The sequence below is a fragment of the Eurytemora carolleeae genome, unplaced genomic scaffold, assembly GCF_000591075.1.
Source record: "Eurytemora carolleeae unplaced genomic scaffold, Eaff_2.0 scaffold1660, whole genome shotgun sequence".
NCBI lineage: Eukaryota > Metazoa > Arthropoda > Copepoda > Calanoida > Temoridae > Eurytemora > Eurytemora carolleeae.
Genome location: NW_019397548.1, coordinates 31,469 through 58,712, shown reverse-complemented (window position 1 = coordinate 58,712; position 27,244 = coordinate 31,469). Strand labels below are relative to the sequence as shown.

The 27,244-nt window shown below is 32.6% G+C and overlaps 3 protein-coding genes across 13 annotated transcripts; all 3 read left to right on the top strand.

Moving 5' to 3' along the window:
* Nucleotides 1–1,315: 1,315 nt before the first annotated feature.
* Nucleotides 1,316–12,083, top strand: LOC111714849 (coatomer subunit alpha). Its single transcript, XM_023490059.1, has 12 exons — nt 1,316–1,418; nt 2,530–2,600; nt 2,921–3,003; nt 3,511–3,577; nt 4,105–4,166; nt 4,837–4,959; nt 5,939–6,003; nt 7,834–7,961; nt 9,651–9,724; nt 10,271–10,419; nt 11,215–11,375; nt 12,033–12,083. Exons 1-12 carry the CDS (start codon nt 1,388–1,390, stop codon nt 12,081–12,083), a joined length of 1,065 nt encoding a protein of 354 aa, XP_023345827.1. The 5' UTR covers nt 1,316–1,387.
* Nucleotides 12,084–13,724: 1,641 nt separating this feature from the next.
* LOC111714848 (coatomer subunit alpha) lies at nt 13,725–16,641 on the top strand. 3 transcript variants are annotated; one of them, XR_002768099.1, is made up of 5 exons: nt 13,725–13,827; nt 14,237–14,876; nt 15,160–15,256; nt 15,516–15,680; nt 16,028–16,641. XR_002768099.1 is itself a non-coding variant. In XM_023490058.1 (4 exons), exons 1-3 carry the CDS (start codon nt 13,798–13,800, stop codon nt 15,240–15,242), a joined length of 753 nt encoding a protein of 250 aa, XP_023345826.1. In that variant the 5' UTR covers nt 13,725–13,797; the 3' UTR covers nt 15,243–15,256; nt 15,516–16,641. The 3 variants fall into 3 exon arrangements, 1 of the variants encoding a protein (XP_023345826.1); XR_002768098.1 differs by having other exon boundaries at nt 15,516–15,718; nt 15,919–16,641; XM_023490058.1 differs by having other exon boundaries at nt 15,516–16,641.
* LOC111714846 (histone deacetylase 3) lies at nt 16,642–27,027 on the top strand. Of its 9 annotated transcripts, none has more exons than XM_023490051.1 (15): nt 16,642–16,717; nt 17,028–17,092; nt 17,898–17,974; nt 18,754–18,852; nt 19,132–19,211; nt 20,254–20,349; nt 20,584–20,656; nt 20,770–20,817; nt 22,082–22,191; nt 22,620–22,718; nt 23,260–23,349; nt 23,746–23,826; nt 25,095–25,203; nt 25,590–25,700; nt 26,235–27,027. In XM_023490051.1, exons 2-15 carry the CDS (start codon nt 17,029–17,031, stop codon nt 26,313–26,315), a joined length of 1,218 nt encoding a protein of 405 aa, XP_023345819.1. In that variant the 5' UTR covers nt 16,642–16,717; nt 17,028; the 3' UTR covers nt 26,316–27,027. The 9 variants fall into 9 exon arrangements, with proteins under 9 accessions (XP_023345819.1, XP_023345820.1, XP_023345822.1 ...); XM_023490052.1 differs by having other exon boundaries at nt 17,014–17,092; XM_023490054.1 differs by lacking the exon at nt 17,898–17,974.
* Nucleotides 27,028–27,244: the final 217 nt, after the last annotated feature.

The following is a 27,244-nucleotide window of genomic DNA, read 5'->3' as shown; positions in this document are numbered from 1 at the left end:
GGACAAGACAGCCAACTCTATTTAGGTACAAAAAGGAACTAATTTTGTTATTTAAATATTATCTTTTTTATTGTAAATAGACTAAAAGAGGCATTATTTTCTTCTCGAAGAAAATGACTTCAGTAATTTTATCTAAAGTGAATACAACCGGGAAAAAGATCTCTAGAAAGTTTTATGCTTTGCTTCAGTGCTTAGCTACTGGATCCAAGTGGCAAAATATCAACCAAAAATATTTTCTTTTAAAACCTAAATCAGAGTCTGAATTTAATGAATTTGAGCCGCGTCTCAAATCTGCCAAAAAACGGTTTCAATTGAGCGCCTGTTTCAATCTTGAAACATTGAATACAATTTTAAGTGAAACCAAACATATTTGAGTCGCGTCTCAAATTGAAGCCGCCGCTCAAATTCTTTAAATTCAGCCTCTGAACTGTTAAAAACTAATGTCCTTATCCCTAAATGGTTTAAGTTTCAGCATAAAAACAACAAAAAGAAGATGAAAAATAATTTGATAATTCTTCTTATGTTCAGAAAATTAGTAAATCTTAAAGAGAAGTTCATGACAAAATTAAATGAATCCTAAGCACAGCGTAGCTTATTGGACTGTACCCTTAAAAGCTTTGTCTGATTTAGCATACGTGAGACAGACATCAATCATCTTCTTTTTGAAAGTTGTTTATTCGATTGTGTTTCTACATAAACTGACTTGTGTGTATTTCTACATAAACTGACTTGTGTATTTCTACATAAACTGACTTGTGTATTTCTACATAAACTGACTGTGCTTTTCTACATAAACTGACTGTGTATTTCTACATAAACTGACTGTGTATTTCTACATGAACTGATTGTGTATTTCTACATAAACTGACTTGTGTATTTCTACATAAACTGACTTGTGTATTTCTACATAAACTGACTTGTGTATTTCTACATAAACTGACTGTGCATTTCTACATAAACTGACTGTGTATTTCTACATAAACTGACTGTGTATTTCTACATGAACTGACTGTGTATTTCTACATAAACTGACTTGTGTATTTCTACATAAACTGACTGTGTATTTTTATTCCAGAAACAATATTAAGGAAATTGTAAGAATTGAATACTCCTCAAGCCAGAGAATGATTATATTTTATTATTATTAGTCGGACAAAAGGTTTATTGGATATTGTTGTGAATCTGACATCTTTCTAAATCAAGTCTTCAGTCTCTTCAAATGCTGTTTCCAATATTTTTTTTTGTGTGGGGGGGGGGGTTTGAAAATTATATGGGGGGTTTGAAGATTAAAGGGGAAGCGTTAATATTTTTCAATAAATATTTCCCCCTGAAACTAATTTCCTATTTTAGGGGAGAGTTCAGTACACTGACGCATCTATTCGGTGACATGGACGTGGTCTGCTCATATATTTTCGAAGGTTTGTTAAATTAACCCCTCCCCCCCCCATTACTCAGGATTTCAGCCGGGGGTGCGGGCGAGATTAAGAAAAATTCAGAAAATAAAAACAATATTGTCAGGCGCGGAGCGCATTTTTTTTCTGAAAATAAAACACAAATTTGGCTATTGAAGAAGTGAACTTGTTAACAAATAATTATTTTCAATATACTTATGTTTGGTATCATTATTAATTTTTCACTTGCTTTTTCATATACAGTGAATCCCAGATACATGAATACATTGCAAGAGTTTTTTATAATGTCGTATTACATATTTAAGATGAAATGCCGCGTAAAAATGAGGTTAATATTAATAAAACAATTGCATTCATATTTCAGGGCTATATTAAACTAATGTTTCCGAGGCATTTCATCTTAAATATGTAATACAAAATTTAAAAAAAACCGTTGCTATGTATTCATGTATCTGGGATTCACCATATTGTTTCTTTTCATGATTTACAAACAGCCTCTTATGAAAGCAAAAAATTCAAATTAAATGTACCCTTTTAATGAGAGGGAGGGGGTTAATATTTACAGAACCACACATATTCTGTATTCTTGCAAGAAATACAGAATTAGTTAAAAGCATAAAAAAGTGAAAAATGCTGCCTTCAAATTCAGTAATATCATTATTCTTTCAAATAACTAGAAAAAGGGGTGCATTATACGATTAGTTAAATTGAAAACATTATTTTATTAAATTTGGAACATTTTTTGCCTCAAAATCTAATCCAATATCCTTGTATGTATAACCACACATTTTATGGACAAGGTGGGACCCATATAACTTGGGAATAGGAAGACAACTGTTTGACTCAAGTTATAATTTGATGTGTTCATTTGAACACAGCAATTGTTGAGACACGAACTCATTTTACAAAATAAGTTGATTCTTAAATTACTGGTAAAAGTTGTTGCTTTACAATTTTTGAAAAAAACTCATGGGTACCCGGTACCCTGGGGGTAACACGGTAAAATATGATTTAAAAAATTAGAATTATTTTTCAAAAATCAAAATATTTCTTTTTCTTAATCTTTTTATTTGATTTTTTAAAGATTCCACGGGCCTTGTAAATATGTTTATTCTAGGATTTAGTTCTGGTGTACAGTGGGTAAAGATACATCAGGCTCTGCCATTTCTCTGCGCTGCGGATGGAAAGGAAAATATCAATCCATCAATCAAACCTGAAAATATTTGGTCATCAAAATTGTTTAAAATCTATTCCTTCAGATTGTATGGTAGTCAGTTGTCGTCCTTGAATTCTAGTTTGAATTATTTCTATTTTTAAATAAAATATCAAATTTATTTCCCACTTTTTTTACGAAAAATGTAGCAAACCCTTTTTACCATAACCCTTCTTTTTGCATGTTAAAAAAGACTTTAAATCTAAATTTTGTTAATTGATTGGTTGGTTGGTTGATTGATTGGTTGATTGATTGATTGATTGATTGATTGATTGATTGATTGATTGATTGAAAGGTGGTGCGTGTATACAACACTGAGACAAGTAGGGAAGTAAGAACTCTAGTTGGACATTTTGGAAATATTAGTTCTGGGGTTTTCTCAGATAATGCAAAACAGTTAAATAAAGTGAATAAGAGAACAGAGTGAACAGAAAAGATTAATATGGGAAAAATGCACTAAAAACATGTAGATATATATTAATTACTAGTCGCTTAAAATTATGAAAATAGAAAAAAAAACAATTTGTTGATAAATTTTATTGTCAATTTCATATCAAACAAAATATGCAGCCTCGTGTGCTAAACTATTTTAGCTTTAAATATTATATAATATATATATCTCATGTTTTAAATATTATATAATATATATATCTCATGTTTTTTTAAAATTTTTATTTTAAAGAAGTTGAGTCATTGCCACAAACTCTGCTTTTTAATCCCTAAAGCTTTTTAACCCAATGTCGTAGACCTAAGATATTTTAAACTATGAATTCTGTTAGATCAATTAATTTAAGTGGGAAACATCTTAGGTTTACACTATCAGGTTGCAAAGATATTGGGATTAAGTAATTTTAGTTTGTGGCAAAGACTTAATTCTCAAGGGAACTGTTTAGGTTTTGAGGATATGGAAACATTAAGTTTGGTCACAGTTTCAGCAGATAAAACTTTAAAGGTGATCAATCAGTCTCCCCCCCCCCTTTATCTCTAGAAATTTACTTCTAAAATTAGGTTGACAAATAAACGCAGCAAATTATATCAAAAATCAAGACGACATTCAAGTCGTCCTGCATACTGTCATGTTTCCTGGGACACCCTGTACTTCCAAGGAGAGGGGGTGGGGGTCTTTGGATTTCATCTCAGAGGATTTCTAAGTTATCTTCAAAATGGAGGTCAAATCATAGGTTTTACATTGGCCCTTCGTTAGCAATATCTGGTAATAATTATAGCTTAAATTGATAACCTTATATATAATACTGAGGTGAGTTCTTTAGATTTTTTTCTTTTTCGGTAGGGTTAGCTATCTGAATTTGATGTAACAAGTGTGAAGATGAATGGAAGAATTTGCCTTTGATGTCCAATTTTTCATTTTTTCCGTCAGATGTTCGAAAATCATTTCAGGGGGGTCCCTTGATGTTGGCTGGTGGCTTGCGTCTGTAAGTTAGCAAAAAAATGAATTTTTCCTGAAAATTGTGTTTTTAGGTTTGGAGTTTAAGAACTGGAATTACATTGGACACTTTTCCTCTAAACACTCAGCCTGCCAGGTATAATATCATGTCATGAAAAAGAATTTAGAAAATATAAATTAAAAAAATTCAAGATTTTGTTGTTAATAATAATGAAGCATTTTCCTTTATACCTCTTGATAAATGTTTGTTTCCTTATTTGTTTAGTTTGGTTTCTTTGTTTGAGAACTGATTGTATTTGTTTAGTTTGGTTTCTTTGTTTAAGAACTGATTGTATTTGTTTAGTTTGGTTTCTTTGTTTGAGAACTGATTTTATTTGTTTAGTTTGGTTTCTTTGTTTGAGAACTGATTGTATTTGTTTAGTTTGGTTTCCTTGTTTGAGAACTGATTGTATTTGTTTAGTTTGGTTTCTTTGTTTGAGAACTGATTGTATTTGTTAAGTTTGGTTTCTTTGTTTGAGAACTGATTGTATTGGTTTAGTTTGGTTTCTTTGGTTGAGAACTGTTAGCTAAGTTTTTTTTGAGAACTTAAGCCAACACTTTTGTTTGGATAGCGCTAAGCGACATCAACTGAACTAGATATCCACAATGTGAACTTTTAAACGGAAGGATTTAAGTTTACTTCTGAGAATATCTGGCAAAACCACTTTGGTTCAAAGACCTACTAGACTGACTTCAGTTCAGTTGACATGAAGTGTAATGATCAGATTTAAAATACAAAAGTTCCTATCTCAGTTTTTTTATTTTAGTTTGGTTGCAGCCCCCAACTGTAATCTAATGGGGTTGGTTCATGGAAACGGTTTAGCAATGATAAAACTGTACAAACACAGACCTGTTCATACTGTTTACAAACATCATCTATACCTTATCAGGTGATCTATTAATTGTGTTGAACTACAGAGCGTCCCATATCATATTAGATTATCTCCAAGCTTTAACGCCAAAATAAATCAGTAATACTCGAAAAAACTAGTATTTTCCGCAAGAAAATTATGAAATTAGCCTTATTCTATTTTTGAACATGATTCATTCTTCTTAAATTTTATGATTACTTCCGAAAATCGTAATTTAGACTGATTGACGATATAATATGATGTGGGACACCGTGTAGGTTTCCAGGGCATTTCTCTTCCATCTTCTACTTTAACTTCTAAGTGTTGCTCTATCTGTGACTTTTCTCTTCTTATATTATTAAACAATAATAGAACAAAATTTGACGAAATAGCCAATTTTTTTCTCGTTGATTAAAAATTAAAAATTTTTAACCATGTGTTATTTTGACTATTCATAAACTTTCTCTTTTGGGTCATTTGAGGTCCCACAAAAAAATTGGACACGATGTGTTCAGCCGTATTGACGTTTATTGGAAATACACGGATAGACATACAAAGTTAAGTATATATAGGTGAGGAAAAGAGGGGTCGTGCAACAAGTTGAAAGCTTTTAAGAAGAGTGGTCATTTTGTAATTTTTGTTAAACTTATTAATTTTACGTGACTAGTGGCTTACAGTATTAATTTACTTTCCAACTTTTAAACCTTATCTCTAAGTTAACTGGGCAATTTTCTATAGAAATTTATAAGTTGATTTTTAGAAGAGCTCTGACATTCTAGGTGCTAAATATCAGTTTTCAAATAGAAAAAAAATTTACGGATTTATCGATTTTTTCCCGTGGATTTTGACAAATTTCTGAATTCTTTTTCTTTAATTTTGACCATCTATAAACTTTTCTTGGGTTGATGTGAGGTCCCACAAACAATATGAACCTGATCTGTTTAGCCGGATTAAATAAAACGACACTTCAAATTTTGTGAATAATCCCTTCTTTAACAATTTAAAAAAATGTATTTAGGGAGAATTGGCTGACTCATGTAAATACTGAGAGGAAAAAGGAAACAAAACTTTTCAAAATTTTAGGTAACGGAAACATTTTATATATCTCTATATTTTCAAAATTCTAGGTAACAGATACATTTTATTTATAATTATTTATCTCTCTATTTTCAAAATTCTAGGTAACAGATACATTTTATTTATTTAATTTATCTCTATATTTTCAAAATTCTAGGTAACGGAAACATTTTTATTTATCTTTATATTTTCAAAATTCTAGGTAACAGATACATTTTATTTATTTAATTTATCTCTATATTTTCAAAATTCTAGGTAACGGAAACATTTTTATTTATCTTTATATTTTCAAAATTCTAGGTAACAGATACATTTTATCTATTTTATTTATCTCTATATTTTCAAAATTCTAGGTAACAGATACATTTTTATTTATTTTTATTTATCTCTATATTTTCAAAAATCTATATTTTTCAAAAATAATTTTTTTTTTCAAAATCAAAAAAAAAATGTTTACGGGCAAGACAGGACACTTAAGCTAGTAGTTTCTAATTCCCAAAATATTTCTAGTTGCTCATTGATTTTATTTAATTTCTCTAAAAAATTGATAGATCATTAAAATTGATTGATTTATTGAGTTCTAGATTTAGTTGTGCTTAGTTAGCTTGAGTTTTGAATTTTGTGCCTAAGTTATTGTAGTTACTAATTTTAAAATTGGGCTGGATTGAATTTTTAAAGATGCCCAAGTAGTTTATTCAATGAGTAATTTGTGCTTGAATTGTGCTTAGTTAACTGATTTATGGCTTAAATAGACGGTAGCTGAAGCCTGATAACTACATGTTAAGGGTTGACCACGATTATTATTTTTATTATTAATACTAAGAAGGGACCAAAGTGGTTAAATAAATATGTAACTGTATGTGGTTGATTATATTTTGTAATTTTGAAGTGCCAACGTGTTGTGATATTGGATTAACTTTTGATTTACTCTTCTTCTGGAAAGGATCAACCTACTCTGACTATCTGTTTATCTGGATTACTGGATTACTGGAAAGTTTTTTGTGACATTTTCAGCGAGTCAATATATCTTTTTTGTTTCTACTGATAGTGCATTAAGTTAAACCAGGGATCTTGGCGCTCCTGACACCTTCAACTAGGGATCTCGGCGCCCCTGACACTTATCACATTGAAGAAATATGTTTGTCATACATATTCTTAAAACTAATCAATGAGGTGGCATTTTTAATGACTATTGGCAAACTGTTCCATGTTTTAATAACTCTCAAGCTGAAGAAGTTTCTCCTAATATCTAGATTGCACTGTTTTGAGTTGAGGTTCATATTTCATGTTGAAAATCTTGTAAATCATGTACCTTCTTTTACATTATCATGTTTATGGAGAATCTTCCAAGTCTGGATTAAATCCCCTCTTATTCTTCTTACATCTAAGGTGGTCAAGTTGACCTCCTTTAATTGATCAAGGTATGAGGTACTATGGAGGCCTGAAGTCATTTTTAAAACTCGTTTTTGAACACTCTCAAGCAGCTCAATATCTGATTTAAGCCAAGATGACCAAGCCTGAACACAGTACTCTAGAAGAGGTCGTACATATACTTTGTAAAGCCTGATCCAAGTATGCTTGTCTCTGTAGGGAGAAGGACCTGGACATTCTACCTATGAGCTGGTTTGCCTTTTGAGCAGCTGACGCACATTGAAGAGAAGGTTTTAGATCATTTGATATGAACACTTAATAAATCTTAATTTAACCTGGAATATTATAATCACGGGGGGTTGCTTTTATCTAGAACTAGAGGCGGAGCCGGGAAGGGGGGGGGGGGGACTAGAAGAACTGCGAGAGGAGGAAGCTGATTGATTGATTGATTATTTTCTGGTTTAGAGGTTCGAAACCAGCGTGTGCAGAGTGCAAGTTACAACCCTGGGGAGCACGCTGTGCTGGTTAACTACACCAGGTTTAACCTTTCCTCCTTCCAGCTCTACTTCATACAGGAAACTACTCCACGTCAGGGATATATAATAAACAAAACTAGTTTGAACATGAAGGGACTCCCAGCGTAATTTCAAGTGATCCTCCATGCAATTGCTTGGCAATGCCTGATTCACAACAGTACCCTTGAAACCTGAACTTGATTAAAAATGTGAAGGATGTTGTCGTTTTACTGTTTAAAAGTGTTTAACTCTGATCATTTTTATATGTTTTCCTGTAGCAGAAATGAAGTTAGTATTGTAGAGAACTCATAATTGAAAATTGTCAGTTAAAGAAATTGTGAACATTTATAAAAAATTCATTCATGATCAGACAAAGCTTTTAAGGGAATCGATTTTAGTCGGGCATTGTCATCTTTGCATGGAGTGATACTTGAAATTACGCTTCCAGTCCCTTTGTGATGTAAGATAGCGCCGTTGCCTAGTCAGTTGGTATTAATATGGACCTACACAACTTTAGCTACAGTGAATCCCAGATATATGAATACATAGACCGTCATAAGATTTTTGATATTTCTAAAGAAACTTCTTTTTATTTTTAATTCAAGGTAAATGAAATATGAATGCATATTGATATATCAATATTAAACTTATCTTTACGCGGCATTTCATCTTAAATATGTAATACGACATTATAAAAACTCTTGCTATGTATTCATATATCTGGGATTCACTGTATCACATATTGTTTACATTCAAAACAAAAGGTTAAAATTGCCATTTAAAAACTAATCTAAAAGGAAAAAGGACATTCGATACAGAGATTACGTTTTTTATGATTTATAGATTTCCCCTTTTTTAATAACTTTTAAAGAAACTATTATGATAAAAAGTATTTCAAGTGGACCCTTCATTGAAAGTGCTGCATGCAGTGCTTAGGATCCGGATCCGGAATATTTTGGCTTCCTGGATCCGGATCCACGGGGTAAAATATCAACCAAAAACTGCAAAAAAAAACTTTTTACTCCTAAAACCAAAATCTGTAACTTCTGAAAAAAAGAGAGATTATAACAATTTCCTCATTTCTGAATGGTTCATCAAATTTTAGGATACAAATAAGCGAAAAATATTAAACAAAAAATTTAAAAATTATTTTTTGTTTAAGAAATTCAGTAAATCTTTAAGAAATGACCTGGATCCGGATCCATTTTTTTCCAGTGCTGATCCAGGATCCGGATCCGCATCAAAATTGAATGGATCCTAAGCACTGGCTGCTTGTCCTGTACCCTTAAAAGCTTTGTTTGATCAAAACTGAATTAGATAAGAAATATCCATGTTTTTGTTTTTGAAAATTATTTATTTTAATTTTACATGGGTTCTTTTCAAGTGTGACCAGCTAGTTTCTTCGGAAACAATGGAGAATTTAACAGAATTTCATCTAACACCTTTCCTAGTTAGAAAAACACGTTATATTCCACATTAAGGATTAGATAGTTTTAAGGGAATCTTTTTTCTTAGTTTCAGTTTCTTCAAGATGCATCAGTATTTAGTATGGTTTCAAGACCGTTTTCTTAGTTTCAGTTTCTTTAAGATGCATCAGTATTTAGTATGGTCTCAAGACCGTTTTCTTAGTTTCAGTTTCTTCAGGATGCATCAGTATTTAGTCCCTTTTTCAAATCCTTGTAAATATTACATTCCTCCCATCTTCATAAATGTTCTAGTTACGCCTAGAAATTCAACTAAAGAGTTTATTAATAACTATGATTGAAGAGTTCCAAGAGTCCTGCAGTTCCCAGTATTAAGAGTTCTCCAGGGGACTCGGCACTCTGGGTTTCAAACTCTAGGGAAGAGGAAAACATTCTTAAAGTGGTCCCCAAAATAAACTGAATTAGAGGGCAATATTTAATCAATTATATTGTGGATCGTAAACTTCAGATTTATCTTTGTTTTGTTAAATACAAAATAATTTTACACAATTCCCAAAAATTCTGAAGAAAGCCATAAACATTTTTACCTTCACTTTCATTGAAATTCAAAGTTTTTAATTCAATTTTGGCATGGCAACCAAGTTTTGATGTTGATTAACATGCAAAAGTTGCTAGAATTGAAAATTTTGCCAATTTTTTCGGGATTACATTTCCCAATTTTGATTTTCTCGAAAAAAAATTTTTCTTGCACCCCAACCCCCCTTTGAAAATAATTTTTCCTCCGGAATTTGTACATACTTGCGCGGAGCGCAAACAATTTTTGTAGGGTTTTATTCTCTAAATTGGGGTAAAAAGTAGATAAAAAAGTTGCCCTTTAATGTCCAATTTTTCATTTTTTCCCATATCATCACCCCCAGTAGTAATTATTGTTGTGAAACGATGGTTATTTTCTTCTGAATGCAGGTTTTCCCATATAGATAACACAGGCCGGGTTGTGGTGAAGAACTTGAAGAACCAGGACGTAAACTTTGCCGGGTTCTCCCGTGGGTTTCTCGTCAACAGGGCCGCCAGGACGGAGATGAATATTCCAAAGTGTGATAAAATATTTCAAGGTAAATTCTTAAATCTCGTCGTTATACTGAACTATGTAAAATAGTTACAGCATGAAAACGGAAATTATCAACAATTTATTTTTTCCGATTTTCTAATACAAGTATAAGTGAGACACTGGCATAGGAAGACGACTGTGAAACTCAATCATACAAAACACGACAACAGCAAATTGCCTCAGACCCATTTCAAATTGAAAGGAACTGAGTACTTTCTTTCAATCACTATATCTTTGCAACCTGATTGTGGAAACCTTTGACATTTTAAACTTTGACTTTGACTTTGATAGCAGGATTCGAGTTTGTTGCAAATAATCAGAGGTCGGATTGTCAATCTTAAACGCGTGATATCGATATCCAATGTTGACACTTTTTAAATTTGAGGATCAATTATTGCTTTAGCCTTAGATTCGCAACACAGGAAGGTAATGTTACATTGTCTATACGCAACATCCCCCCTACTGAACTTCCGACCTACTAAATTTCCGACCTACTGCAATATTGGACCTTCCCAGCTGTTTATTTTTGTATTATTTGAGAGTTGGTTAGATTAAGACAATTTCTGGGCCGAGCGCTGTTGCTAGGCCAGGCTAGGGGGCCGAGCGCCGCGGCTAGGACAGGCTAGGGGGCCGGCGCTGCGGCCACAAGTCCATATAGCAGGTGTAAAACCACGTACTAGTAGGTCGGATGTGTAGTACAGCGGATTTGGCGTAGGTCAGAAGTGGAGTATAGTGGATTTGCGTAGGTCGAAAAATACACCACCATAATTTCTGACTCTAGATGATTTTTACTTTGCAGGATATGTTGATCAAGAGGTTGTCCTCCGAGATACAGGATACCTTGTCCTCTACTCCCTCAACCAGAGGAGGAGGCTGGCTAATATAAACCTCGGTCTCGAGGTTCCTAAGCAGGTTATCTGGAACCAAGATGGGACAAAGGTTGCTATTCTCACATCAAAGGTTGGATTCATTTATTTGATTATGAAACAGAACTTTTAAGCTTTAATTATTAAAGGGACTGTAAACATAACTTCATAAGACCTTCCATGACAGTGTCCGGTGTGCAACGGTACCCTTAAAAGCTTTGTCTGATCAAGTATGATTTAGAGATCTATGTTTTTGTTTCTTGAAGCTGTTTATTTTCATTTTGATTAGATTGATTATTCCCTTCAAAGCTGAAAACTAAAGAATATCATGGAAACTTTGAAACCATGTCTGCCCCCTGGTAGTACCTCATCTACGTTTGTCCAGGGGGGGGGGGGCCGGGTGATTGAGTGCACTCACCCGATGGCGGTCTGGGTTCTCCAACCTGTTGGGCGTTCAGATCTTTTTTTCTGATACTCCTGATGCATTAAGAGATCAATTTACCAATCAACGATATATTTAGGTTGTTTAGTTTAATTCATTAACATATTTAAGGCCCAAAATCCCCATTTATTTCCACAGCAAACTAAAAATTTAGACGCCTAGATATCTACGTTTCTAATCTTTATAGCTTTGCAAACTGAATATTGCCAAATCTAAGGTTTGCATCATGAGGTAGCAAAGATATAGAGATTAGAAAATTAGAGATTGTTGCGAGGTTCAGTTCCTTAAAGACAATTGAAATGATTTTAGTGTGTTCGGGTCTGTGATAAACAGTTGAAAGAGATTTCTCGTTTTAGGTAAGGTATTTAAATCTAAAAACTCGATACTTTTCTTACATTGAATGGAATTAAAAAATTCCAAAGCAAGTCATGAAAAATAAGTTTTAACGCACGTAGTTTTGCGCTCAATTACGGACCCTCTAATTACCGCGCAATTCTGCACAATTTCGCGCAGTACGAGAATAGCTGAGCGCAATTCTGCGCAACGGAATTCCGATTGGAAACTTTAGTGCATACATGAATACTTCAAGACAAGTAGTGTTAAACAAACCGCCCGCAAGCGTATGTTCATCTTTGGCAGTACAGATACAAATTGTTCTGTTTATCTTTGGCAGTTTAAACACAGATTGTTCTGTTTATCTTTTGAAGTACAAATACAAATTGTTCTGTTTATCTTTGGCAGTACAAATACAAATTGTTCTGTTTATCTTTTGAAGTACAAATACAAATTGTTTCTAAATTTACACACAAATGATTGCATGACGTTACATATGACAGTTTTTGTATTGTCGATTTAATGTCCAATTCACGTCATTTTATAAAGGTTTATGTATTACTGAATTCTCAGACATTTTATAAAGGTTTATGTATCACTGAATTCTCAGACATTTTATAAAAGTTTATGTATCACTGAATTCTCAGACATACGTAAATGTTAAAACATAAAATTGACGATGAATAAATTATCGTAAAAAAGCAGAAAAGTGAATGTGTTGTTTTATCACGTAAATGTTAAAACATTAAATTGAAGATGAGTAAATGAGCATAAAATATCAGAAAAGTGAATGTGTTTTTTTATCACGTAAATGTTAAGATATTAAATTGAAGATGAATAAATTAGCGTAAAATAGCAGAAAAGTGAATGTGTTGTTTTATCACGTAAACGTTAAGACATTAAATTGAAGATAATAAAATTAGCGTAAAAAAGCAGAAAACTAAATAACGACCAAGAAAATTTACCGGCATTTTATTTAAAATTCTGTTTATTCTAGAGCCCTGAAATATTTAAACAACCTACGATATTGCCAATTGACATGTGTTTCAAAATTGTATACAGCATGAAATACGGCTATTAGAATTCGTGTTAATGTATCTAGAGATACGCATAGGTACTTGATTGAAAGTATTTCACAATGTTTACATGTAAAAACTATGTAAGCTAGTAGATGTGTGTCTTTCTATGAGACTATTAAAGCAAGTTCTAAGCTTTGCATTAGATTTCTTTCTAATTTTTGTCAAAATGACCTCAACACAGTTCTTGGCAGAAATTTATTATCTATTGCAAATGATTATTCTGTAAATCCTTCGGATCTTAGTAAAATGGTAGTTAAGAAGCAAATGAAATATTTTGATGTCCCATTGGATTGGACCATACATGGAAAGTTCCGGTTTTACAAGAACTTTTTAATACAAGAACGAATAATTTATATGTTGAAGGATTCGATGATTACGTAATAATTGAAATGACAAATATGTTATGTAATGAGTAATAATCAATGTCGTCTATTTGTGCATAATTTTGCATATTTTGGAAACCTGTATTTTCAAAAATTTATTTTAACAAATTTAAATTACACCATTTATATATGTATTTATATCTTTGTGTGTGAATAAATCTTTATAATATAATAATAATTGACTTGGATAGTTTGTCTGTTGATAGTTAACACATATTCTGGTTTAGGTATTTACTGGGCCCAAGTGATGATGGGTTAATATGTACTGCACCCAGTGGAATGTACATCACGCATGTACAGGACAAACAGGTTATATAATAGTACTAGCTTGGGAACCCAGCTTTGTCTGGATTTCCCCCTATAAACGTCAACTCATTAAACTCATAGTTTTAAAACAATTGCAAAGCTAAGAACTTTTCGGTGGTTCTCCCGAGTTCCACAATCAAAATTTAAGGCGAATCGGTATAGGTGTTACCAAGTGATAATCGAACAGACAAAGAGAGATTACTACTTTATACTACTATTTTGTTCTGAGTTTTGATTTTTTAAACGATAAAGAAGTAGTTGAACCAACTGCAACTGTTTTTAATTTTTCTCTTGTACCACCGAGATTATGGTTCATTTCATTACCGGTGGTTTGAGCAAGCTTGTTTAACCACTCCTTGTAAAATTATAAATCACATTTACAACTCTAATAAAAATCATGATTTATTTTCAGATTGCGTATTTAAATAGATTGTGTGAAATTAATTTCATTGAAATTAATCCAATAGAATATCAGTTTAAATCTGCGGTTCTACGTGGAAACGAAGACGACATTCAAAGCCTGGCTACTACTGGCAAACTGTTAGGGGAGAGTATACTGGGCTGGCTACAGGAGTGTGGAAGGTCAGATATATCTGTACACTTCGTTCAAGATCCTGCCGCCAGGTTTTCTATCGCCTTGGAGTTGTACAATCCTCAGTTAGCGTACACATCTGCACTATGGCTAGACACACCACTACACTGGGATAAGGTGGGAGAAATGGCGCTCATGGTTGGGGATCTATCCCTCGCAGAAAGTGCGTATCAGAAAGGTCGCAATTATGGTAAACTAAAGTTTCTGTATTTAATAACAGGAGCGTATTCCAAGTTGGTAAAGCTTGGACGGATTCTAGGAGTAAGAAAGGATCGTAGTGCTCAGTTTGAGGTTGCGCTGCTCCTAGGAGATATAAAGGGGCAGGAGAAGCTTCTGAGAGAAGGAGGAAACAAGGCGCTAGGAGAACTTCTTTTGAAAACCTTTCATCTGGAGAATGGGGAAGATGTGAGCTGGGAAACCTTACATTCAGCCTCAGAGGTTCATGAACAAAATACAAACGGTAAACCAAGTTAAAAAACGCTTCAGTTTTGCTAAAGTTAAAAAAAGTTTTCCATTTTTCATAATTTTTAAAATATGGTACTTTACTTGATACCATTTTTTCCATCTTCATTATAAAAAACTAAAATTCAAGTTATAATTGATTTTCTGTTTTCATAAAATGTGAATTTAAAAAAAATTAATCGAAATTTCAATTTCTGCAAAAAAATCGATTAAGTCGTCTGGACGCTTATTGGGCACAATTAACCATGAAACAGACAGGCCCTTGATATATATTGTTTCAGGTGTATACCTGCAAGGAGCTGTACCTATCCTGGGAGATTTTACAAACTGGCCACTAGTTCCTATACCACTAGTACAGTCCTAACAGTAGCATAACAGGCAGAGATATATATATTATATAATAATAAAATCTTTAAAAAATAATTTAAAAATTACAATTTAAGTGGCAAGTTTTTTCTTTCTTTTACTCTCATTATTTTTAACCAACATATTTTCCCCTCAAATCTTTTTTCTCTAATTCAACCCCAAATAAACCCTAAAAATTTGCTGCTTCTCGCAACTTTTTCTAAAAAGGTGAGAAAAACAGGTTTTTTTTTTGGTGATTTGAGTTCAAAATATATATATAAGCCCCTAATAGGAGACGAAGAGAAACAATCAAGTATTGAATTGATAAGTCAACAAAAATTTGCAAGTTAACGTTTTAATTTTTAAGCTACCTGTGATATTTATGATACATTGCATTTTAATTAGTTAAATTTATTAAACATATTATTATTATTGTTTTATGCCTAGTTTTACGATCGTCTCATCTTTCTATCTTCTATCAAAATTCAACGATAGGTTTAATATTAAATGATTTGATTTCTACAAATTTCTTAGAATTAATTAATAAGTTGACTGAAAAAATTAGGCACTGTAATAAACAAATTTTATGAATTTGAAATGAGGGAAAAATGTTATGTTTTTGTCTAGGATAAATGAAAAAGGATTGAAAATATAGTTACTTAATGATCTTCCATTTAATATTTTCCATTCCATAGTAAATTCATTATTTTAAAATTGCACTTTCTCTGTAAAAGAGACTGTTGTATTTATGTAACAGAGAAAATGAAGGAATGTGGCAGAATATAGAACAATTTTTAAAATTAGAAATGGACGATATTATCGACGTTTTCCCTCAAATGAGTTAAAAAAAGTAGTGATGTGAATAGGACATTTTACGCAGTGCCATTGGATTGCATTTTTCAACAGATTTCCAATGACATATAAAATGTCATGTAGCTTGAAAAAAAATTTCGCCCCCCCCCCCAAAGTTTTGCTTTTCTGAACTTTTTCTGAGACACCCTGTGCAATTGAAAATCCTCCAGTATTCACTTTTTTGAGACATCTGTGTCAAAATATGACTAAACAAATAGCACCTTTGGATTGCATTTTTTAACGGCTTTCTAACGGTATATTAAACAGCCCTGCAGCAGGCTTTATAAAATAATTACCCCCCTCCCCCCCTGGAGAACATAGTGCGCCGGGTCCCTTAATGATGTTAACAGTATTTTTGTTAAATCTGAAATTGATTTTATTGGACACTACATAAAACAACCATGTAGTCAGTTTTGTGAGCAAGTATTTTTGATAAACTGAGGTTAAAGATTTAGCTTTTGACTGTGTCTACTAGCTAGGTTTTAAACTGTATGTAGTAGTAAACTTTCTGTAAACAAAAAGATTAATAGGTAGATAGGCACTTTTACTATATTAACCTTTTTCAGAAATTACAATGCTAGTGTTAGATTATATGTCTTCAAACTGTGGAATTTAGCTCAGGTGGTGTTATACATAGATCAGGTAAATATATGTATATAAAGGTGCAGGTTAGAGGGATTACTTATGCTTATGGCATAAAAAACTCATTTCATTTGTTTTCATCATCAAAAATATCAACAAATACCTACAAAAAAATCAGTTGCTCTCAACCCCCAAATCTCAACTGTTGAAGAAGAGAGATAGTTAAATTTATTCCTTATCTATTAAAAGGTCCATCAAGGTTTAGCAAAAAAATCAGCGAAAAAAAAAGAATATCCGCATCAAAATCAGATGGGTTCCAAGCACTTTAAAAAAGTAGATTTAAATTTAATTATTAGATTATTGTTGATAGAATGGGTAAAGAGAAGGTTGCATACTTCTATGATGCAGAGATCGGGAATTACCATTACGGTCCAGGTAACATGTTTATGTACTGTACACTGTACAGTGTACTATACAGCGTACACGGTACACCAAGACTCGATTGTTCTGTATTTAATAACCTGAACTGATCTGAAAACTTTAGAATTGTGGATATCGAGATCAATGCTTGATCTCCTCTTTTTGTTAAATTCAAGATTAATTTAATCTTAAGTATGTATCCAGCTAAGTATCTAAAATGCAACCAATCAGAGTGTCGATTGTAGAAACCGAACAGCCAATCAGAAGCCTGGAAATCTGAAATGTTGCCCGCCCTTTAATGAGAAAACGATCATATTGGTCGGAATCCGATAGGGATATCCAAAAAAGGGGGAAAATGGCGGATTAAGCCGAAATCAAAAGTGTCCACATTGGATATTTAGATTAAGTAATTGGTTTGGGATTGAAGTTATCCAATTCTAAAGTTCCCGACTATCACATATCCATTCAAATTTTCTCCTTTATTTTACCTTCAGAGCTACTAATTAGTAAATATTGTCTTTGTATTCAAAAATAATATTACTGATTATATTACCAGCATAAAAAGTAATAGAAACAAATGTGTAATCTAGATATATTTGAAAGTGCCAAATATAAAAATAAAATAAAGAAATCATATAAACAATCTTTTCTATCATTTACTGAAACGAATCAAATCTGTATAATTTTTCTTTGGAATTAAAAATTGAATTTAGATTATAAAGTTCTAAACTATATGCTTACAATTGCTATTACGAGTTTAGGCAATTCTTTGACTAAAAATCAAGTTTTTAAATGAAAATCTTTGAACCCCTATGTTCAGGGCATCCTATGAAACCTCACAGATTAGCAGTAACAGATTCCCTTGTCTTTAACTATAAACTACATGAACATATGAAGGTAACAGATTCCCTGTCTTTAACTATAAACTACATTAACATATGAAAGTAACAGATTCCCTTGTGTTTAACTTTAAACTACATGAACATATGAAGGTAACAGATTCCCTTGTCTTTAACTATAAACTACATGAACATATGAAGGTAACAGATTCCCTCGTCTTTAACTATAAACTACATGAACATATGAAGGTAACAGATTCCCTTGTCTTTAACTATAAACTACATGAACATATGAAGGTAACAGATTCCCTCGTCTTTAACTATAAACCACATGAACATATGAAGGTAACAGATTCCCTTGTCTTTAACTATAAACTACATGAACATATGAAGGTAACAGATTCCCTTGTCTTTAACTATAAACTACATGAACACATGAAGGTAACAGATTCCCTCGTCTTTAACTATAAACTACATGAACACGTGAAGGTAACAGATTCCCTTGTCTTTAACTATAAACTACATTAACATATGAAAGTAACAGATTCCCTTTTGTTCAACTTTAAACTACATGAACATATGAAGGTAACAGATTCCCTCGTCTTTAACTATAAACTACATGAACATATGAAGGTAACAGATTCCCTCGTCTTTAACTATAAACTACATGAATATATGAAGGTAACAGATAGACCAGACCTTACATATTGTTTTAATAATTAATTTGTTGTTTGATTTGATAGTTGATCGATTTGTTTATTTATTGATTGCTTTGATTTATTAATATATTGAAAAATTGAATAATTGATTGATTAATTGATTATCTGCTTGCTCCAGGTATATAAACCGTACCAGGCCAGTGAAGCTGACCTGACTAGATATCATTCAGAAGAATATGTCGAATTCCTTCACAGGGTGACACCCCATAATATTCAGGTTAGAGGGCTTCAGCGACTTTTTCATAAGCAAAAGTCTCATGTCAAACTCATCAGATCCAAATATTTGTTATGCTTCATAGCAAATGTTAGCCACGTATCTAAATTTGCATGCCAGCACAAAGAGCCAAATCGCATGGTTTTCCTTTATTGACCTTTGGAATACTTCAATATTTCACAGAAGTATATTTTTAGAACCGTTTTGAACTTATACATATTACATACATATATTGATAAATAGTTTTTAAAATTGTTTTATTTACTATTTTCCTATTTCTAGGGATTTGCCAAGAGTTTATCTCATTTCAATGTGGGGGAGGATTGTCCTGTGTTTGATGGCATCTATGATTTCTGCACAAAGTAAGTAATACAGATTTTTCAGAAATTGATTTGGTCACAGTCCTAACTTTATGACACTATCAGCGATTGGGAAAAATATGTTAGTATAAAAAATACCTGGAAACTCTCACTGATACTGTAGAATTCCATAAATTGTTTCTATAAAAAGTCATGGCTAAAGAATACAAAGTTTTCAAACAGAAAAATGAAGATATCTCTTTCACTTCTTAATAAACTATAAGTTCTGGCTAGATAAAACATGCATGTTCCACATTAGTTGGAGACTGGAACGTTTAGGTATAGATGCAGTAACTCTTAAACTGGAGGTCTAGGATATCTTCTAAAATTTTGGAGATTAGCCTTTCTTAGACAATATTAGCAATTGAGAAAGATTTAAATAAAAAATTCCTTGCAACTAAATATCAAATTTATGAATCTACAAACCATAAATGCTCAGGTGAGTCAGTAGATCCTAGATCCAACAAGTTTCCAATATAACTGATATAAACTATATTCAGATGAATTGATGGTAACGTGGAAGTAGGGCTAGGCTCAATGTTTGTAAACAAATATTGGAATGTTTACATACAGTATACTTAGTAGGGAGAGGGGGATTTATGTTGTGTGCAATACCCCGGAAAATTCCAAAACAGAGAAAGGGGTATTGAATTTTGTAGATCCAGAAAAAATTAAATTAGTATTTTTTAGGGTTAGGTTAGGTTAAGGCACTTTCTGGGCCGAGCGCTGCGGCTAGGACAGGCTAGGGGGGCCGAGCGCTGCGGCCACGGGTTAGGTTAAGTTATGACACTTTCTGGGCCGAGCTCTGCGGCTAGGACAGGCTAGGGGGCTGAGCACTGCTGCCGGTCTCTACGCCGCGCAGGCATCTCACAGATATTATTTTTCTGGATCTACAAAATTCAATCCCCCTCTCTCCGTTTTGGAATTTTCCGGGGCAATGCACACAACATAAATACCACTCTGCCTATTTAGTACACATAGGGTTGGTGCAACTTTTTCATAGAAATAATGCTATCCATCATAAAAAAAAACTATAATATTGAAGGTACACTGGTGCCACGTTGCAGGCTGCTACCTTGTTAAACAATAAATCCTGTGATATTGCAATTAATTGGTCTGGTGGTCTACATCATGCTAAAAGGTATAAATTTCATTAAATTGTGTCACACATTTTTTTTTTTCAAAATTAGTCTAACATTATGGATGATGCACGAACAGCAAGAAGAAAATGGAGATTTAGAAAAACATAAATGTCAATATACTTGCACTGTCATGTCAAATGTCAAAATATTGTAAATCGGACATTGCCATCCTTGTATGTACGGTCACTTGAAATATAGTCTACAGTCTCTTAAACTTGATTAATGCTGTGAAGAGGTGAGGCGAGTGGATTCTGTTTCATCAATGATATTGTTATTGGAATCCTGGAACTACTGAAATATCATAAGGAAGGATTTAATTTCAGTATAAACTTGAAGAAACTGTTCGCAAATAATAAAAAAGGTTATACCTCTTAACTTAATGTTATTCCCTTGATTGGTGCTTATTAATTCCGCTGTAGAGAGTGCTGTACATAGATATAGATATACATCATGGCGACGGAGTACAGGTGAACAAATTTATGTACAGTACAGAATACAGAATACAGATTCATATTAGTACATTCATATAGATTTTAAGACAGTCAAGTTATTTGGTACATTATTACACGAGAAGCTCACTGAAAAACGAGCTCACATCAGATATTTTGAAGTACACTGTACAAAATATTGTCAAGGCACCTCCCAGCCTCAAATTTCCGGCTCCGAGTCATGTTGGCAAATTTAAATCTTTTACTTCAGTAAAAAATAGAAAATTGGCATATTTGAAAATTGATTGGCAGTTTTCCTTAAATTGGCAAGAAAATATTGAAAATATGCAAATTTCTAACCCAATTTTGCAAATTGGCATGTCATGAGGGTCAAAAGGGTCACATGTTATACAAACTCCTTATTAACAACAAAGATTGAAAGAAAAATAAGATGTCATTTTTTTACTGTTTTGTGGTAACCATCAGAGAAGTTTACCACAGCAATTTACGTTATAAAATTGAGTTTTTGACACAAACTCTTGATTTATTAATATCTTTCTCCATGCACGAGTTTTGCAAACTCTGATCGGCACTGGTTTAAGAAAGACGACATTTAATCTATGCTGAAAAAATGTACTTTATAAAATGCCATAACGCCCGACCTATTGTCGTTTGAGCTATTGAATATTTCATTAACTGTTTATGTTACCAACATACATGCTTTCAAATGTACCAATTTCAATAATTATTACATCGCAAGAGCCACTGAAAGTAGAATATATTTCGAAAACAAAATATGTTCAAAAAATGCCAAAATGAACAAAGTGAAAATATCAATAGTCACATGACGTTAGTTCAAGTGCTTACCACCATATCGAATAACTTGTAGATACTTCTAAATTGCTTTTGCAGATTATCAACAGAAATATAAACATAAAAGTTTACTTCCACATGATGGTATACAGTTAAACTTCGTCTAAATTTTCCTTTATGATTTTAAGTTTGTTAAATGTATAATACAGTTTAAAAGATTAAGTAAATATGTGAATTTCGTCTTCCTTAAACCAGGGCCGATTTCGAGTGTTTGCACTAGTCTTGCAGGGTGCTCTCTCTTTAAAACTCAATGCCTTTCCAGATTTTAAAATCTGTTATATATGCAAGTCTTGGTTTAAAATGTCAAAAGTTTATACCATCGAGTAGCACAATGGAGGGATGAGAAAATTCGAATTTGTGGCAAGAGCTCAGTTCCTTTGTATCATTTGTATCATTAGTGGTCACATGTCAAACAAGTTGAATTGTTAAGGAAGCATTCTATCTATCTGACCGTGTGATGACCGTTTCCTTCCACAAATATGGAAATAATTTCTTCCCGGGCACAGGGGATATGTTTGAGATCGGAGCAGACAATGGAAAGTAAGCTGATTTTAAAATAAGTATTTATAACACTTATTTTAAGGGCTGCTGCACAGTTTTTAAACAGTATATTTTTCTGTAAAGGGGAGATTTAGATTATATAATTTGATCCAAGCTATTGCAAAAATGGAAAAATTTATGTTAGAAATATTCTTAAATTTCTTTAAGAAAATCTGGGAACAAGCCTATTTGACTTAGAATTAGCCATTGAAATAATACAAGTACACAAACGCTTAATAAAATTACCTATAACACTATTATTTTGGCTCTTGGACTTAAATTTTCTCTATATCTCGAAGGTTCTCGATAAAGAGAAAATTTCTGTCCTAAACACTTAATAACACTGCGAACCAAAATAACAGTGTTATAAACAGTTATTGTGAAAAAACAAGATCTTATGTTCTAGCTATAAAATAATGCTATTGAAGGTATTACTCAATCAATGTACCTCTGAAAGAAGGAATGGATGATCTGAGTTATGAGCTCGTCTTTACTCCAATCATGGACAATGTGATCTCATACTTTAGGTACAGTAAAATACAAATCGTCAAATCATGTTATTTTGTAAAATCTATAAAATATATACACGTCTTATCAAAATTACAAATTCGCATGCAGAAAAATGTTTCGTGTTCTCCCCTCCCCCCTCTTCTAATCCCTATATCTTTTCAACTTAATGAATGTAAACCTTTGGTATTTCAAACTTGGATTATTTGATCTAACAGAGTTCATAGTTTGAAATCTATAAGGTTTACGACATTGGGTTTCTAAGATATGAGGGTTAGAAAATCAGAATTTGTAGCAAAGATTTATAATCAATATTTCAAATTGAAGTTACAACTACTGAGAAAAGAGGAATAAAGCGCCATAAGTTAAAGGACCTTAAAGAAGGTTTCCACATGTAAAAGAATGGCAAATATTTTTTTACTAATAAGCTAATAAAAGAAATTTTCAAGCTTTTTGAAGCAGCAAACAAAATTTTAAACCTAACGGTGAAATACATTTTTTGTATAATGTATAAATGTAATTCTGAAGAAAAACAATATGATTTTTTTCTCACTTTTGTAGGCCGGAAGCCATAGTACTACAGTGTGGTGCAGATTCACTGGCAAATGACCGGCTTGGCTGCTTTAATCTCTCAATTAAAGGGCATGGAAGGTGAAATTTCAACATTTAATTTAAAGGGACTGTAGACTTTATTTTAAGATATTCTCCATTTGTAGAGAACCTGTCCGATGCACAACAGTACCCTAAGGGCTTTGTATTATCAAAAACAAATGAGATATCCGTGCCTTCAAACTTAAACATTGCTTATATCAATTGTGGTTTCTCTATATAGGGGCTTTTGGATTTCTGTTATAGCAACAATAAACGCAATTGTCAGAATTAAACACCACTTTTCAAACCAGAAAACCACTTTATCTTAAACATTATTGAATATTGATAAGGTAAAGGTATGCCTTTTATGAAATGGATGGTCACATAAGCCCCTTAAAAATACTTTTAAAATTTATTTTATATCGTTATCAAAAAGATTTGAAATGATTTTTATAGATGCCTTGAGCAGGTGAAGAAATACAATCTACCTTTGATGGTGCTTGGAGGAGGTGGATACACAGTTAGAAATGTAGCAAGGTATAGCATGGGTTAGGAGGGGTGGATATATAGTTAGAAATGTAGCAAGGTATGGAATGGGTTGGGAGGGGTGGATATTCAGTTAGAAATGTAGCCAGTTATAGAATGGGTTGGGATTTATTAACAGCTCAACTATCCTTCTCATTTATTTATTGACTACTGTGTGACTCTCTACTTTTTTTGAAATAAATCTAAATTAAAAGTTCTGGTCTCAAATAAACATGTTGAAAGAACAGAGATTTATTATATTTCTTTGAACCTGAATTAATATATAAACAAATCCTTAAAACTAAGTACAAGAAAAATACATGAATACGAGTCTTCCCGAGTAAAAAGTACAATCGAAAGAACTAAGATAAATCGGCAAAACTTGAAAATAGGAAAGGGGAGCAAAAACGAAAAATAATAAAGAAAACTTCAAGACCTGAATAGGGAGAATCACACGCAGCTCTAATCAGGGAGGGTGCAAAGATTTTGCTACGAACTGGACTTAGGGAGAAATCAAGCCCCTTTTATACTCCCAGGAGAGTAGAGCTAAGCGCTTATAATTAGTCTAGTTGGATTTTGATTGGTTGGGGATGACATAATTGGGGGGAAACTTTATATAATTGGCCTGCATGGGCTCTAATTGGTCAGATAAGCTTACAAATTACTTCTCGAGGATTTCACCATGGGGTAATTATAAGTAACTTAACTCTAGAACATTCTTTTCATTCAGTTTAAAACAACATAATACGAATCACAATAGTAACTACAAGCTAGAATATGGGAGAATGAAGGTTCAATCTCGTACAGATATACAGTTAGAAATGTAGCCAGTTATAGAATGGGTTGGGAATGTTAGAAATATAGCAAGGGATAAAATGGGTTGGGAATGATGAATATACATTTAGAAATATAGCAAAGCATAGGCAATTATTTATTAGAGTGTGAGAGGATGGAAGAAATGTGCATTGTTTTCTCTATGGCTGTTTTTATCATTGAATAGAATATTATTATTAATTAATGCATATTACAGCTTTACATGACTTGGTAATGAATTTCAAAAGATTTGAGACTGGGAGTGGATGGAATAGGTTGCATGGCATGGTATGTTTTGGTAATGTTGGAAGTAAATATTAAATGTTTTGAAGACGACATCTCACTATAACCTTCATGTATCCTGTATCCGCTAATCACGGATAGGGTCACCATTCCTAACACGGAGACACAATCCTTTTTCTGAGGCTTAAGGTTGTTTGGGTGTTATTGTTATTATAACCTATTAGATGCTGGGCCTATGAGACTGGTCTGTGTGTAGATCAAGATTTACCAAACCAACTTCCGCCATCAGATTATATTGAATATTTTGCACCAGACTTCTCACTACATCCTCAGGTAGAAGCTAAATCTAATTATATCCTGGAGGGGGGATTTCAGGGTATTTTGGGCTCTCAAGGGCTCAGTTTATTTTAAACTAAAGTTATAATGTTTTTAATTTTAACTCCTTTTATTGAAGAGCTATTAAGATGAACAAAGCTGTTTGAAATTTCTAATGTGTAATCAGATAAATTTGTTTTTCTCAAACTTGTGCATAAATTTGATCTTCTCTTTCTTTCAAGTCCTTGTGTGAGTAGGAATAGGTTTAATGTTTCTGTTCATGGAAGAAGAAAAAACAAGTGCAAATATTCTATTATTTTTTATAAAATGCTCGACATTTCCCTGAAACTTTAAATTTTCCTCAAGCTGTAAATAAGGATACAAAACATTTGTATTTTTTTTAGGTGATAACCAAACATGAAAATGGTAACACAAGAGAACAACTAGACACTCTTGTGGTCAGCATGCACAAACTTCTCAAAATGCTGCAGCATGCACCAAGTGTGCAAATGCAGGTAACATATCTAGACACTGATAGGTAGCATGCACAAACTTCTCAAGATGCATGCAGCATACAATTTTATCGACAGATTGAATATTTTGCATAACATGATATTGGCAAACATGTCCACAATAAACACATATTAGACTTTGAAGATTTTTAAAGAACAAAAAATCCTTAATGTTGAAAACCAGGAAACAAGTGAAAATTGGGGCTTACCTTTATTTAATACTAGCTGGGGAACCCAGGGTATTCGTTTACCCGCACTTGGTCTTAAATTATGATTTAGCTATGTTTTCGGCCCACTCAATTCAAAATCTCAAAACCAAGAACATTTCCGGGGTTCTCCCGAGTTCCCCAATTTAAATTTGAGGCAAATTGGTCTATGGGTTCATGAGTTATGATCGGGCATGAAAACAAACGAACAAACAGAGATTACATCCATATGTAATATGTATGTATAGATATGTTACGGACCTTGCAACATCTTCTTTTAAAAAATAAATTGAACAGGTTGTAATTTAATCTTTAATTTGACTTGTTTAAGGATGCGCCAGGTAGTCTCCCAGAACCTAAACCTGTAGAGGATGAAGATCTACCGGTCAAACCAGAACCTTACCTGGTGTAACATGAGACACATGCCCCCCACCATCATCAAGATTAGGTCATAGAGAGATATCATAAACCAGTTTTACAAAATCGTCTTATTTAGGTCCTTGAAATCTCTGCTATCCTGCAATTATAAAAAAAAACTATGTCTTTGGTGACTTTGACAAATGTCAACAAAACTTTGTTTATGTCCTTTGTTACAATGACACAGGCATTCTCCCACCAGCATCAAGTCTAATATGAAGAGAAAACTCATAAACCAGTTTTTAAAAATCTTCTCATTAAGTTTAAGTCCTTGCTCTTTCAAGCATAAGTCAACAAAACTTTGTTTATGTCAATTGTAAGAAAGACACAGACAGTCTCCCCCTATCATCAAGATTAGTACAAAAAGAAAACTGATGAATAAAGTTTTCATACTAAACGCCAATACAGTTTTAAGGTCCTTGATATCTTTGTATCTCTGTATCATGAAGTTTATTTCATTGGTAACATTGACACAGGCAGCCTCCCACTAACATCAAAACTAAAATTAGTACAAAAAGAGCACTGATATAATACCAGTTTTTAAATGCTTCGCCAATTGAAGTATACAATCGACATATTTGTAATTTTACAGTCAAATTAATTGTAATAGTATGCTTTTTAACAAAATATGATTCAACAAGACTTTTTTATGGCATTTGTACCTTTTGTTATGATTATGCGTCAACAAAATATATTTTGTGAATGAATTATTTTTTCTGAAGTAACAGACAGCTTTTGTGAATTTATCTATTTAGGTTCAAACTAAGTATAAACTGAGCTATTCAGACTACAAAATCAATATAAAAATAAAATGATAACAACTTAAGAATAAAATACTAGGCATCTTTTATTTCAATTGTAAACATGTTCATTGTTCATTTTGTATACATTGTAAAACAAAAACAAAAATAATTTCGCGGATTT